Genomic DNA, 13,900 nt, shown 5'->3' with positions numbered 1-13,900 from the left:
TTCCATTCCTGGCCTTTTGTTCCAGGATCTCACACTGCATTTAGCTAAACTGTCTTCTTTGTCTCCTCCAATCTGTGACAGCCCCTCAATCTGTGTGTCTTTCATAAACTTGACACTTTGGAAGCACTGGTCACACTGCAGAATGTCTCCCTGTTTGGGCTGGTCTCACATTTTCTCACGATTAGGGACTTGCGCATCTTTGGAGGGATGTCACAGAAGTGCTGCACCTCAGTGCACCCTATCAGGGGAACGTGTTGTCTGTTAGCTTTGTTACCGGTGACGTTAACCTCATCTCCTGACGCACAGTGTCTGCTGGGTTTCTCCCCTGTAAGGTTACTGTTTTTCTGTTTGTAATTAATAAATATCTTGGGGGAAGATACTCGAGATTGGAAAAATATTCTGTTTTCCCTCAAACATGTCCCCAGTGATTGACTGCAGCTCTCAGGGCTGGAGCTTGCCTATTACAAATATTACTGTGGAATTTGCCTGATGGTGATTTCTGTCTCCCCTTTTCCTCCATTATTGACTAAAATTTTCTTTTCTCTTTCTCCCCCTCTCTCCTCTCCCCTCACTCCCTCCCTCCCTTCTTCCTTCCTTTTTTTTTTTTTTGATACAGTTTGCCTCTGTCACCCAGGATGAAGTACAATAGCATGATCTTGGCTCACTGCAACCTCTGCCTCCCGGGTTCAAATGATTCTCATGCCTCAACTTCCCGAGTAGCTGAGATTACAGTTGCGCGCCACCATGCCTGGCTAATTTTTTTTTGTATTATTAGTAGAGATGGGGTTTCACCATGTTGGCCAGGCTGGTGTCAAACTCTTGACCTCAAGTGATCCACCCACCTCAGCCTCTGAAAGTGCTGGGATTACAGGCGTGAGCCACCATGCCCAGCGTATTGACTGAAGTTTTCTGTAAGGAAGAGCTGTCCCTTCTCCACCATTAATTAATTCAATTATTTATGTCATTATGGACTCCTGGATATTGATATTATTCTGTGGGTTATAAATCAAAATGATCATTATTTATATTGTTGTTCAAATGATACCAGGCTTCGCCTCTTAAAAGTTTTAAATTATGCAAGTAAAATATATCCTCATTCTAAAATTTTCAAACACAAAGCAAAACCTCTTTCTCTTCTTAATCTTCCATCTTACTTTTCTCTACCTGCAGATCACTGCCCCCCAGGGTAGGCAAGTCTCTTGCGCTGGCTTGTGCTGTCCTACTTCTTATTTTGTAAACATAAATGGGATCACAAAACTTATTTTCTGCAACTTGCATCTTTCACTTTGTCCTATGGCTTACAGCAGTGCTATTCTAGGTGCGGGACATAGACCTTGTCTCCTAGTAAAGGGGGCCTTTATTTCCATGTCCCTACTGCTGCCTGCCCCCTGTAGACCCAGGATGCAGCTCGGAGGGGACGGGGCAGCTGTGGTAGGCGGCTGGGCCCGCTGAGATGCTCGTCCTCCCAGTGCCAAGGCCCAGGCAGCCTGGTGTCTGTCTGCTGGACCAGGGCCTGGGGAAAGGTGAGGAAAAGCTGGGGAAAGCTGGGCAGGATAGACTGGAACAGCAGCCAGGACTCCATGCCCCTGGAGGGCATCTTTTAGAAATACCCACATTTATAGATGAAATAATGTGGCATCAGAAATTGGCCTCAAATTAATTTAGATTGTCTCCTGATTTTCACTCTTACATCTCTCCTGTGCTTTCATGCAGGGTGGGACTGCTGAGGGGAAGGACTGGGCACTTCTTATTTTAATAGGTATCGTCCTTTAGGTTCTACCAATTTATATGTATTTCCAAATTGGAAGAGCAGTTACCCCTTCTAAAACCTTCTAAAGCCTTTCTTCACCTGTACAATGGGGTTAATGACAGCACCTATACCCTAAGCTTGCTATGACAATGAATGAGCTAACATTTGTTAGGTGTTTAAAATGACACCTACCATGTCATAAGACCTACTGTAGCATTTTTTTTGTTTGTTTTTTAGAAATGGGGTCTCATTCTCTCCCCCAGGCTGTAGTGGCGTGATCATGGCTCACTGCAGCCTCGAGCTCCTGGGCTCAGGAGATCCTCCTGCCTCAGCCTCCCAAGTAGCTGGGACTAAAGGTGTATGCCACCTTGCCCAGCTAATTTTTAAAAACTATTATTTTTGTAGAGACAGGGTCTCTCACTTTGTTGCCCAGGCTGGTCTCAAACTCCTGGCTTTAAGCAATCCTCCCGCCTCAGCCTCCCAAAGTATTGGGATTACAGGCATGAGCCACCGCACCTGGCCCATTTGTTACATAAAGGATTAATGGCCCTGTCATGGACTTTCACATTTTTCTTTCATTTCTTTCTTCTGACTTAAAGGAGCCCTTTCTTGTGTTTGGATACTAACTCTTTAATGACAAAATACATTGCAAATATCTTCTCCCAGTCTGGGTCTTGCCTTGTAACTTTTAACCTTTTTTCAGTTACACCAATTTTATTTTGTTTTGAGATGGGGTCTCGCTATATTGCCCAGGCTGGACTCAAATTCCTGGGCTCAAGGGATCCTTCTACCTCAGCAACCTGAGTAGCTGGGATTAAAGATATGCACCACCACACCAGCTTCAGTTTTTAATTTAAATATGGTGTGTTTCAATTTTTTTTTTAAAGTAAGTTTTGCTTGTGGGTCTTGTTTAAAAAATCCTACCAGGTTTTTTTTTTTTTTTTTTTTTGAGATGGAGTCTTGCTCTGTTGCCTATGCTGCAGTGGTGTGATCTCGGCTCACTGAAACCTCTGCCTTCCAGGTTCAAGCAATTCTCCTGTCTCAGCCTCCCAAGTAGCTCAGACTATAGGCGTGCACCACCACGACTGGCTAATTTTTTGTATTTTTAGTAGAGATGGGGTTTCACCATGCTGGCTAGGGTCTCGAACTCCTGACCTCATGATCTGCCCACCTCAGCCTCCCAAAGTGCTGGGATTACAGGCGTGAGCCACTGAGTCTGGCCCCTAATTTTTGTATTTTTAGTAGAGACGGGGTTTCACCATGTTGGCCAGGCTGGTCTCGATCTCTTGACCTCAGATGATCCACCTGCCTCAGCCTCCCGAAGTGCTGGGATTACAAACATGAGTCACCGTGCCCAGCCGTAAACATGTATTAAAACAACACTGAAGCACCCGTTAGTGTTTGTCATGTGCTAAGTGATTTACATGCAAAAATTTTGTCTGAAACACACAACCATACTATAGGTTAGGTATTACTATTGTTACCTGACTTAACAAATAAGAAATCTGAGGCTCAGAAAGGGTAGGCAGCTGTCTGAGGGGAACAGATATAAAGTCAGCAGAGCCAGGACTCATAGGCAGGTTGTTCAGACCCCAGAATCTCTGCTGCCATTCCTGAGACAATCAGGACACGTCCTAGAGGGGACCAGGCTGGACACGCAAAGTGCCACAAGAGCTCAGAACCAAGGAAAGGGCACTGTGCTGTGGATCGTCCCAAGTGGCAGGCCAAGGCGGAGTCAGAGCAAGTGAAGAGGCACAGATAAGGGGCTGCCCTGACTGGAGGTCCTGTGGTTAGAGAAGGAGGGAGAAGATCCGGAGGTGGGGCAGGGGTGCAAATATGCACACACACAAAGGTTCTTGCCCAGAGGTGTGCCATGAGGAACGTGATGCTGTCGGTGGATCAGCACAAGTAAACAAAGAAGGCCAGGCAAGAGGTCCTGTCTCCAGCCAGGTGGACCAGAGTGGGAACAGAGGGAGCAGAGAGGGAAGAGAGCAGGAGAGGCTATGATGAACCTGTCCCTGACCAGCAAAGCCATCTCTGTCTTGCAGCTGGCGGGGACTGTCTCCTGGGCACCTTGGTAAAAGACTGGTGATTAGTTAGTTACAAGCTAAGCAGGGCTGAGAGTGGATGTAAAGGCGCCAAATTAGCTGTTACCATCTCTGGGAACTAGTACAAAGTGAGCTTTTCATCTGCTGAAATGCTGTTTATGAGGCAGTAAATCCAGATCCCAGAGGCATGAATGTATCCTGGTTAGGGTAATACTCTCCTGGGCAAGCAGCTGTGTGAAAAAATGTTTAGGAAAACCATCTGAAAAGGCAGATAGGCTGCATTGGCCAGGAATCGAACCCAGGCCTCCAGCATGGCAGGCGAGAATTCTACCACTGAACTACCAATGCTCCAGCTGGCAGGAACGTTTTTAGTTGAGGCCACGACCCACAGGATGGAGTGGTTCCTTTCTAGCGGGCTTGACTTCTTGCCACATAAGCAGAAAGGTGGCAGGGGCTGCTGGGTTCTAATTTAGAGGAATAGGCACTGACTTTTTTTTTTTAAATTGAGATATAATTCATATAACATAAGATTTCACATAACAAAAAATTCACCATTTTCAAGTGTTCAACTAGGTAGTTTTTAGTACATTCACGAAGTTGTGCACCCATCACCTCTATTTAATTCTAGAACATCTCCATAACCCCAAAAAGAAACCAGGTATCTGTAAGTAGTCAGTCCCAATTCACCTTTTCTTCAAACCCAGGCAACTGTTACTCTATTTTCTGACTACGGATTAAGAGGCACTGTGAACTTCAAACAAACAGAGCAGAAGGTGAAGCTGTGTAACTTCTATGATCTTAACTATGTATATACATTAAAAACTGGAAAAAATACGTCAAAATTTGAATATTCATTGCTTCTTGGGGATAGTCTTGTTTCTTTGCATTTTTCTCTACTTTCCAAATTTTCTAAAATGAGAATTAGAAAACAAAAATCAAACACTCATATTTCAGTAAGAGGTCACAAAATATGTATCCCCAAGTCTTCTAGTTTCTCCCAGTAAAAAAAGCTCCTCCCTTTGAAGGCCCACACTAGCTTATCTCTCCAAGTTAACTTATTTCTCCAAGTTTTCTTTTTCCAGGAGCTGCCAAAAAGCTTTCAGTTGCTGCATTGGCCGGGAATCGAACCCGGGCCTCCCGCGTGGCAGGCGAGAATTCTACCACTGAACCACCAATGCTCCAGCTGAGTACCGTTCTGCCTCCAGCTGTTTTGTTGCTCTGATTCACAGTGGTGATGGCACAGCTGTAACCTGACACCTGAGATGGGTCCAGCATGGACAGCTGCTGGATTTTACCAGCCAAACCCATGGGAGGAGGTGGGGCATGCATGCTTGACATTCTGCTCAGCTGTTCAAAAGAAAAGTCCATGAATGGCAATGGGAGAATTCTCAGCAATTCTTTTGGCTCCTGTGGGCAGGTTCCAGACCTTACTCTGTTATCCTTAAAGATCTGAGTAGGTTATACCTCAGTTTACTCTCTGGCTGCTTCGGCAAAGGAGGACATCACCCCAAAGCTCATCAGTGACCTCTTGGTGAGGACAGAGACCCAAGAAATACGAAAGCATCAGGGTTCTAGATGACATCTGGAGTCAAATTCCAGATGCCAGTCGGCAGAAATGTGGTTTCTTTTTTCCTTTTTTTTTTTTTTGAGATAGGGTCTTTCTCTGTTGCCTAGGTTGGAATACAGTGGTGTGATCATAGCTCACTGCAATCTCTGCCTCCTGGGCTCCTGGGCTCAAGTGGTCCTCCCACTTCAGCTTCCTGAGGAGCTGGGACTAGAGGCGTGCACCACCATACCCGGCTAATTTTTGTAATTTTTTTTTTTTTTTTTTTTTTTTTTGTAGAGATGGGGTTTTGCCATGTTGCCCAGGCTGGTCTCAAACTCCTGAGTTCATGCAGATTGCCTCAGACTCCTCAAGTGCTGGGATTACCCAGCCCGGCCATAAATGTGGTTTCTTATAATGCGGTTTTCTTTACCTTACAGGTAAACAAGAAAATTATGTTAGAGGAGTCTGAAAGGAGAGCAGAGCAACTTCACTTTTTAAAGGCACTTATTTAGGCAAGAGAATTTTCAAGTACAGAATAAATCGAAGCTAGAGCTTTCTTAACCCTCCCACCCTCAGAATGACCCACATGGAAAAGGCAGCCAGGCTTCTGGGTGGCTGGATGTCTACGGCCAAGAATCAAGTGCCCCCTGAATCCTGGTACTCCTCCCATGCTCCAAACCTTCCTGCCCTGAAAACAACTCTTTCCTGTGAATCCAGGAAAAAGATGAAGGAAAGGCTTCATGGTCTTTGAGGCAGGAAGGGTTAAGATCATGGCTGCTGGAGACAGCCTGCCTGGGTTCCAATCCGGTTCCAGCCTTCACTAGCTGCGAGTGTGTGGCCATGCTACTCAGCTTCCTTGTGTCCTGTCTGCAGAATGGGGGGAGAACCACTGCTGCCACTGCACTGGGTTGCTGCTACAATTATGTGAGTGACATAAAGTAGTCCTGGTTGCTTAAGTGAGGCCCCAAGGCAACTCCTATGACTTCTGGCTCCCTGGGCCTCCGACAGGAGGTGAGGGGTAGGGGCGGAGTCCACTCACCACTGGCTGTGCCCTCCTGCTTTGGCAGGGCATCGTCAGGGGTGGGCTCTGCCTGCCTCTGCCCAGGTCTCGGCTCATCTGGCTCGTCGTCCTCGGGGGTGACCAGCTTCATCAGGCTCTGGTTGCACACGTTGGCCACTTCTTTGATGCCTGAGTCCACTGATATAAGGAGCGTGATCTGGTTTGGATGCCTGTCCCTCTAAATCTCTTGCTGAAATGTGATTCCCAGTGTTGGAGGTGGGGCCTGGTGGGAGGGGTTTGGGTCATGAGGGTGGATCCCTCACGAATGGCTTGGTGCCCTCCCCATGGTACTGAGTGGGTTGAGTGAGTTCTTGCTCTATTATTATTCATGTGGGGGCTGGTTCTTTCAAAAAGCCTCCCACCTCTCTTGCTCCCTCTCTTGCCATGTGACCTGCTGGCTTCCCCTTCACCTCTGCCATGACTAAAAGCTTCCTGAGGCCTCACCAGAAGCCGAGCAGATGCTGGCACCATGCCTCCTGTACGGTCTGTAGAACCGGGAGCCGAAGGAACCTCTTTTCTTTATAAATTACCCAGCCTCAGGTCTTCCTTTACAGCAACACAAAATGGGTTAACATACAGCGGTCCCAGCCAGGGGAGGCTTCTCTGAACCTCGTATTCCTAGTCTGGAGCTCGGTCATCTCAGGGCTACGTTAGGCAGACAGGCTGTCCGAACTGAGTCCCTGCTCTCCTTGCCATACTGGTGCCCCTGTGAAATGTGCCTATTTCTTCTCTTAGGACCCCTTCCTAAACCCTCCCACCAACAGGATCTCCCCAGCCCAAGGTGGGGCAGTGTGAACTCACACGGTGGGAACTTTGGGGTCCCGGAGAGCTGCTCCAGATCTGCAAGTAACCAGGCAAGGTGTGGGGACAGCCAGCATCAGCCCTGGGGTCCCTGGCTTTCCTAATCCACGTTTGGCTCCACCTCTTTTTCCCGAGCTGCTAGGGACTATGGAAGTGTGATGGATCCTAAGAGAGCCCCCAGCCCCCAGTGCAGGGTCCCTCAACTTCATAATCCCTTTGGGGCTTCTCTCAATTATTCTCTCCCAAAGCAAAGGATACTTTTCTTGCGGTCATCGTAGGCCAGGCAGGGCAAGACAGCAGTCAGGATCCCGGAGGAGTAAGGCAGCATGACGCGGCCCGCCAGCTGGATGAACTCCCGCATCCAGCACATGGCTGTCAGCTGGATGAGGTCATCTGGAAGGGGAATCAGGGGGTTCGGAGGGGCCAGCAGGCGCAGCCCGAGTGCTCCCTCCCACTGACCATACACGTGGGATGGGGCTGGCAGCCTGTGGAACCCAAGCGCTTGATGGCTTCCAGCCTCACCAATGCTCTACTACCTGTGTGCTTTGCCTTCCAAAGGTGGAGACACAGGCTGGGACGGAGCAACAATCCTGTGCTAGACTCTAAGTGCAGCCGCATCCCTGCCCCTCTGTACTGGGACTCTGCTCCTCCTCTCTTCAAGAAGTGGAATGAACTTCTCCACCCCTCAAATCTGGGCTGGCCTTGCTTCTTTGGCCAATGGGATGTGGTGGAAGTGATGATGTGGCTGGTTCAAGCCTAGGCCTCAACAGGCCTTGCTCACTTCTACTGTCTGTCTTGGAATCCCACTGATGCCATATGAGCATGCCCAGGCTAGCCTGCTGGACGATGAGACATGTGGTCCAGCTGCCCCCACGGTCCCAGCATGACATGAGCCAGACAACTGCCAGACATGAGTGAGGCCGCTGTGGCCCATTCACCCCAGCAACCCTACAGTTAACAGCAGGTACTTGATTGAGCCTAGCCAAGCCTGGCCCAGGTGAGTGGAACCACCCAGGTGACCCACAGACTCATGATAAGTGACTGTTGTTTTAGGGAATGACGTTTTGTGGTGGTTTGATACTCAGCAGAAGTGATCAGATACATAATCCCAAGTTCCAAGCATTTCAAGTCTCAGGGCTAAGGCCAAGTTCACCAGCAAGGAAACCTCCAGATCTTACTCCACACAGGCCACACACACCAGGTGAAAGGACCTCTGTGTCTCTGTGGTGACAGAACCCAGACCTCCCTCTGCGAGACCCAGCACTCCACCTCTCCCAGGGCCCACTGTCACACTGGCTAACATTCCTTCCAGGAATCTCCCCTGCCCCCTCACTGAAGCTGAGATGGTGAAAGGTGCTTCTGCGGAGGTGGCAGTGGCAGTGGCAGTGGCAGCCGTGGCTGTGGGCCCTCCCCCCACACTCACCCGTGGTCTGGCAGTGGATCACCAGGATGTTGGCCATCTCAGCAAACTTCACACTGGAGGGGTTCTTCTTAATTTCTTTTAAGAATTCTCCAAGAACAACCTCACACCTATGAACAAGAACAGGAACGTGGAAACAGCGAGGGTCAGCCAGGGCTGGAGGAGCCTCAAACCAGTCCCATTTCCGTGCTGGGTCAGCCACCCAGAGGGCGGCTTGGCTTTTGGACTCATCAGGTGATCATTTTCAGATGCTGGGGGTTGATGGGCTCTTGGCTCCTCAAAGCGGGAAACACAAGAGCCAGGAAGAAGAGCTGATTTCCTGCCCTCCTGCTGCGGCCTCTCTGTGGGCATGAAGCTCTTGGGCACAGCCGGGGGTGGCAGCAGGCAGCAGGCAGCAGCTTCCTGTCCCTCACTCCACTCACATTTTGCGAATCTCTTTGCCATTGTCGCCCAGGATCTGGAAGAGTCCATCCAGGATCTCCGGCAGGTAATCCAGCAGGTTAATGTCTGGCACCGACTCCAGAACCAGGATCTGACCACGGGAAGGGAAAAGGAGGGGAAGTCACACCAGCTCCAGAACCCTGTCTCCCGCTCACCAAGCCTCTGGGACTGGGCTGTGGGAAGGGGACCCTGCTGAGACAGCATTTCCCTGCAGTGCAGGTGTCCCATGAGGGAGGAGGGTGCTGGCAGGGACAGCCAGCATTTTTTGTTAAATGTGCAGGGGAATGGCAATTTGACTCTAAGGAAATTCGGATGCCCAGGGGAGAAGGGGATGGATGGGGAAGGACAGACAAGGCTAGAAAAAGTGAGATTGCTGGAAGTAGCACTGCTGGCTTTAAAGGAATCTCCGGTGTTTTCCGGGACAAGGAAAGAACTGGACTCCCTTCAGGGGCAACAAGAACCTGACCCCTTCAGGGCCAACATGGCGGGTTTCGGGGGCAAAGCTGAATAAGGTGTTTTTGAATTATCAGGTGTTTAATGGCTATTCGAGGGAGAACATGGAGGGTTCCTATAGCCAAAGGGCCTGACAAGAGTGTGCTAGAGAGCAGATTTTCCAAACTGGAGGCTGGAGAAACGGTGTCCGGCCAGGCCTTACCCAGGAGATGATGAACTGCCGGGCATACTGGTTGTTGGAGTAAATCCTCTCTCGCAACAAGGGGATGAAGCTCACCAGGTCAAACTTGTTGCTCTCAGTCACAATGTCCTGTGGATCACAGGAAAGTGAGCTGCCGAGAGCCCGAGACCAGGGCTGCCTGACCTCACTGAATCACTTGCCCAGGGCTGGCTCCAGCGCTCAGGCAGCCACCAAGGAAAACGGCAGATCCTGAGCTAGGCATAAGAGGTCTCTGGAGTATTCATCCTGTCCCAGTCCACGGGACACGCAAAACGGGTAGATTGAAAGCAGGAATCAAAGTCGAGAGAACCAATTGAATGGCAAGACCCTACTCTCTGTGGTCTGGATGGAATGCCCAGGCCCCTGCTGTCAGGGCCAGGGTGGTGTGGAAAGTGACAGGCAAGCTTCTTTGCTCTAGGTGGCGGCAACAAAAGGGGACATTTTGGGTGATGGCACAGTTCTGTATTTGATAGTGGTGATTGAGCTCTATATTCTTGTCATAGAACTGCAAACCAGGGAGTACATGTAAATTTAAAATATATTTTAAATTCAAGAAGAACATTCCCAATGACAGAATTTCTAAGCTTTACAGACACATGGCAGAAACAGATTGTAGAAATAAAAGTGGGGACAAAGTACAAATACCTTTAAAAGGCGGTCTAGGAGCTCAGATCCACTTTTCACATTGGGGTCTGGGTCGGCCGCCAGCTGCAAGAGGCACAGACAGGGGAGGGACACAGAGGCGAGGGTCACGGTTGGATACAAGACCAGGGATTTCCTGCAAATCCGCAGCCGAGGCCTTGGTGCAGCCCGGAACATCTAGCAGGCCCCCCTTTCGGTGAACACATTTGAGAAAGGCTGGGAAAGTGGGAGTGGGTACCATGGAGTTGGCTGAGGAGCAGATTCAGGAAACACCCTTCTGTTCAGGGACTTCTCCCGTGACCCGCTGGGGTTCCTGTTCCCTGTCGTGACTGGGTCACGGGGTTGCTTCCCGTCAGCCTTCCCCAGGGGTTTCCAATCTAAAGCACTGGGTCCTCGTTCCACTCCTGGAGGAGGGGACAGGGTAGCTGCAAGGCTGATACTCTAGAAAATTCCGTGGCATTCTGCAGGGGCAGCAGCATTGCAGGGCTGCTCCGCGCCTGGGAGGGGAACTCCACCAGGCTGCAAGAGGCACAGAGGAGAGCATGAGCTTTTTCTAGGGCACTTATGAGCTAGACTAAGTGCAGCCCTCCCTAAAGGGAAAGTATAGTCTGGACGATGCCATCAGCATCATCCCCTTCTACCAGGGAGGTGAGTGTTTCACAGACTATCAGTTTCTTCCCTCTACTGTGTGGCAGACTGATACTTATATCAAATGCAATCAAAATGAATTAAAAGAGAAATGAAAAAAGGTATAAATGCAAGTCCATTAAAAATGGTTAGATTCAATAGACAGTAAGTGTCCCTTGCAGCCACATGCTTGTTTGCTCTGCTTGCATCGGGGAAAAGGGGTCCAAGGTTCCAGAAGGTCAAGTGAGGTGGGTGAACCAAGCGCAGCTCAGTGAGGAGGAGGCGGGTGGTTACCTTGCTCAGCCCATCAAAGAGCACGTTGAAGTGGGGCAGCACAGCGCCCCGAGCCACCTTGACGATGTTGTAGAGGGCCTCGCAGGCATAGTAGCGCAGCCTGCTGTCTGCATCATTGAAGCAGGTCAGCACTGGCTCGATCAGCTCCTTCAGGTAGAGCCCTGAGTCCTGTGAGGGGGCAGGAGGAGGAGAAGACAGATCAGAATGGGTCGGAGCCCAGGCCCTGCAGCCTGCGGTGCCAGCTGACATCCCAGCTCCCTTGAAGGTGCTCAGGCCTTTGTGTGAGGGCTGGGCTCAAAGACCCTTCCCAAGCCTGCTTCCCAGGAGAGGGCCCATGCCTAGGGGACCAGGCTGCAAGGCCGCAAAGCCAGCCTTGCTGGTCTCAGGTGTGGACAGAGTGGTAATAAAACGTAGGTCTGCAATGCCCTGCTGGGTCTTGACAGGGAAGGCATCTGGATGGCTTGGTCAGTGTCAAGGCCAGGACTGGTACATCTGTCCCTTGGGTGAAAGGCCCACCTTGCCCAGTGCGATGGAGCAGGCGGCCAGGCCGATGAGGCCCCCTTTCCGGCTGTGGGGGTGCTGAGACAGGGCAAACTCCTGGGACAGGGTCTGGATCACATGCTTGATTTGCACGGTATTGTTCTGGGCCACGAACTCCCGGACCAGCCTGGAGAGAGAGGAGAGAGGGGCTGTGGGAATCAGGCTACCTCTGCTGTGGCCTCCAGGGCCTGGGGCGGCAATGAGGAAGGGAGATGACCTGTTTGGAAAGAGGAAATGGGAGACAGGCATCTCAGGGCAGGTCTCAGTTCTGTTTCTGGCTGAGTCATGGTTGTTTCCCTATTCTGGGTCTCAGTTTCCCTTTGTGTACAATGGAAAGGAACAGTGTTGCTATCTCACTTCTGGGAATCTGAGAGAATGCAAATCAATGTGTCACTGGGGACCAAAAAAGTGCAATGCATTATCAGTTGATCAACTGTCTTTATTCAACACTTACTCAGCTTTCCATTCGTGCATCTCAGAAATTCTCTGCGTCTGAGCGACTATTTCCAGGGACGTTGCTGGGACACATAGCTGAATCAGGCCCCAGTGTAATGGGTAAGATCCACATGCCAACAAATAATTGTAGCAAAGTGGTACCAGTGATATCACAGAAGCAAGAAAATGCAATGGCCTCAGTCTCCTTGGGCCGTCCAGGAGGGCTACAGGGAGGTGCCAGTTGAGTCAGATCTTCAAAACAGTAACAGGCACTTTCCAGGTAAAGAAAGGAAGGCAGGGCACCTCCGGCATAGGGAAGAGCCTGGCCAAGGCCACGCAAGCTGACATGGCATATCTGGGACAGGATGAGAGCTCCAGCGTGTGGAAGGAGTGGCTAGAGACAGGTAAGGAAAAGATGAGCCGGTGAAAGTTTTCCAGCAAGGGATGACATGCTCAGCCCCATGTTCCAACTGGACATCTCTGGTGGTGGCTTGGAGAAGCTGGGCTGGGGCAGGCATGGGTTTGACGGGAGACTGATGCCGGGGACGTTCAGGAGAACACTGTAGCTATGGGGTAAGGAGGTCCTGAATGTGACTGAGGCAGTGGGAAAGAGCAGCAGGGACTGTTTCTAGAATTAAATGGAAAAGCATTAATAGCTGATATAAGAGGAGAGAGGAGGGTAGGGTAGACGGTGCCCCCAGGTGTCTCCCTGGACAGTGATGCTGATGGGGAGAGGAGCAGGTTGGAGGGAGGCTGCCTTCGTGGGAGGGAGGGGCTGCTGGTCACCCAGGGAGGATGACTCCCCAGGCAGGCCCTGCCCTGAGTGGAGGAGCTGAGGGAGGCCTGGATCCACGACAGACTAGTCTGTTTTCAGAGCCCCATGGACACAAAGGCCAGGCCTCTGCCCTCCCAAATCTCACATGGCATGTGGTGGCAGGAGCACCCCAGATCACTGATGGAGGAGAGGCAGCTGGGGTGGTCAGGGAAGTTTTCCTGGAAATGGGACGGAGGCAGAAGGGAAAGAAACGGGCCTTCCTGGCAAAAGGAGCCCTGTTAGCAGAGGTGAGGATGCGGAAGTAGCCAACCTTGTCTGGGGCCCCAGAGAACAGAACAGCAGCGGGATGGGCTGCTGGTGGTAACCGGGGAATCTCCAGTTAGAAGAATAGATTTCATGTACCAGGGAGCTGGGCATATGAAAGACTGTCTTAAGGATCCTGGAGATGCTTGTGAAATGAGGACAGGAAGCGTGAGGGATGACACTGGTGGAGCCACTGAAGGTGGAAAAAGGGCAGTCTAGAGACCTCAGGCTTTAAAAAGTAACTGCAGGCACTCTCTCTCCTTGCTTTGCATCCAATCATGGCAGGTATCTTGCTCACCTGCTCCACAAATGGGGTCTCAAGTTGACTTGAAGAATTTTAAGAACAGTTATGTCCAAAAGGTGTCCATTAGTCTGTGTGGTTTCAGCTCAGGAGCTTTCTAATAATTAGAGCTAGGACTTTCTAGTAATTAAAACCAAATGCGCTGTCCTGTGAGACAGTGAGCACTCCGGCAAAAAGGCTGTTCAAAGAGGGACCGGGCAGTGGTTTGGTAAAGATTTAATATAGCCAATCATACGGAGCACCT

The 13,900-nt window shown here is 50.3% G+C and overlaps 1 protein-coding gene and 2 non-coding genes across 4 annotated transcripts in view; all 3 read right to left on the bottom strand.

Moving 5' to 3' along the window:
- The window catches only part of VAC14 (VAC14 component of PIKFYVE complex), a 113,161-nt gene that overhangs the window by 86,383 nt on the left and 12,878 nt on the right, over positions 1-13,900 (bottom strand). For both annotated transcript variants that reach the window (XM_063654521.1, XM_054453755.2), the window contains exons 2-9: positions 11,819-11,969; positions 11,303-11,470; positions 10,385-10,447; positions 9,722-9,829; positions 9,048-9,157; positions 8,629-8,735; positions 7,464-7,598; positions 6,384-6,533 (exon numbers count right to left, since the gene is read on the bottom strand). In XM_063654521.1, the coding sequence (XP_063510591.1) occupies positions 6,384-6,533; positions 7,464-7,598; positions 8,629-8,735; positions 9,048-9,157; positions 9,722-9,829; positions 10,385-10,447; positions 11,303-11,470; positions 11,819-11,969 (992 nt within the window). The remainder of the gene's footprint in view (positions 1-6,383; positions 6,534-7,463; positions 7,599-8,628; positions 8,736-9,047; positions 9,158-9,721; positions 9,830-10,384; positions 10,448-11,302; positions 11,471-11,818; positions 11,970-13,900) is intronic.
- Positions 4,076-4,146, bottom strand: TRNAG-GCC (transfer RNA glycine (anticodon GCC)). Its single transcript has one exon. It is a non-coding gene; the product is annotated as a tRNA-Gly (tRNA).
- Positions 4,906-4,976, bottom strand: TRNAG-GCC (transfer RNA glycine (anticodon GCC)). Its single transcript has one exon. It is a non-coding gene; the product is annotated as a tRNA-Gly (tRNA).

Source organism: Pongo pygmaeus, chromosome 18 (assembly GCF_028885625.2).
Source record: "Pongo pygmaeus isolate AG05252 chromosome 18, NHGRI_mPonPyg2-v2.0_pri, whole genome shotgun sequence".
Lineage (NCBI taxonomy): Eukaryota > Metazoa > Chordata > Mammalia > Primates > Hominidae > Pongo > Pongo pygmaeus.
The sequence above is the reverse complement of the archived record's forward strand: the minus strand, read 5'-3'. Positions and strand labels throughout refer to the sequence as shown.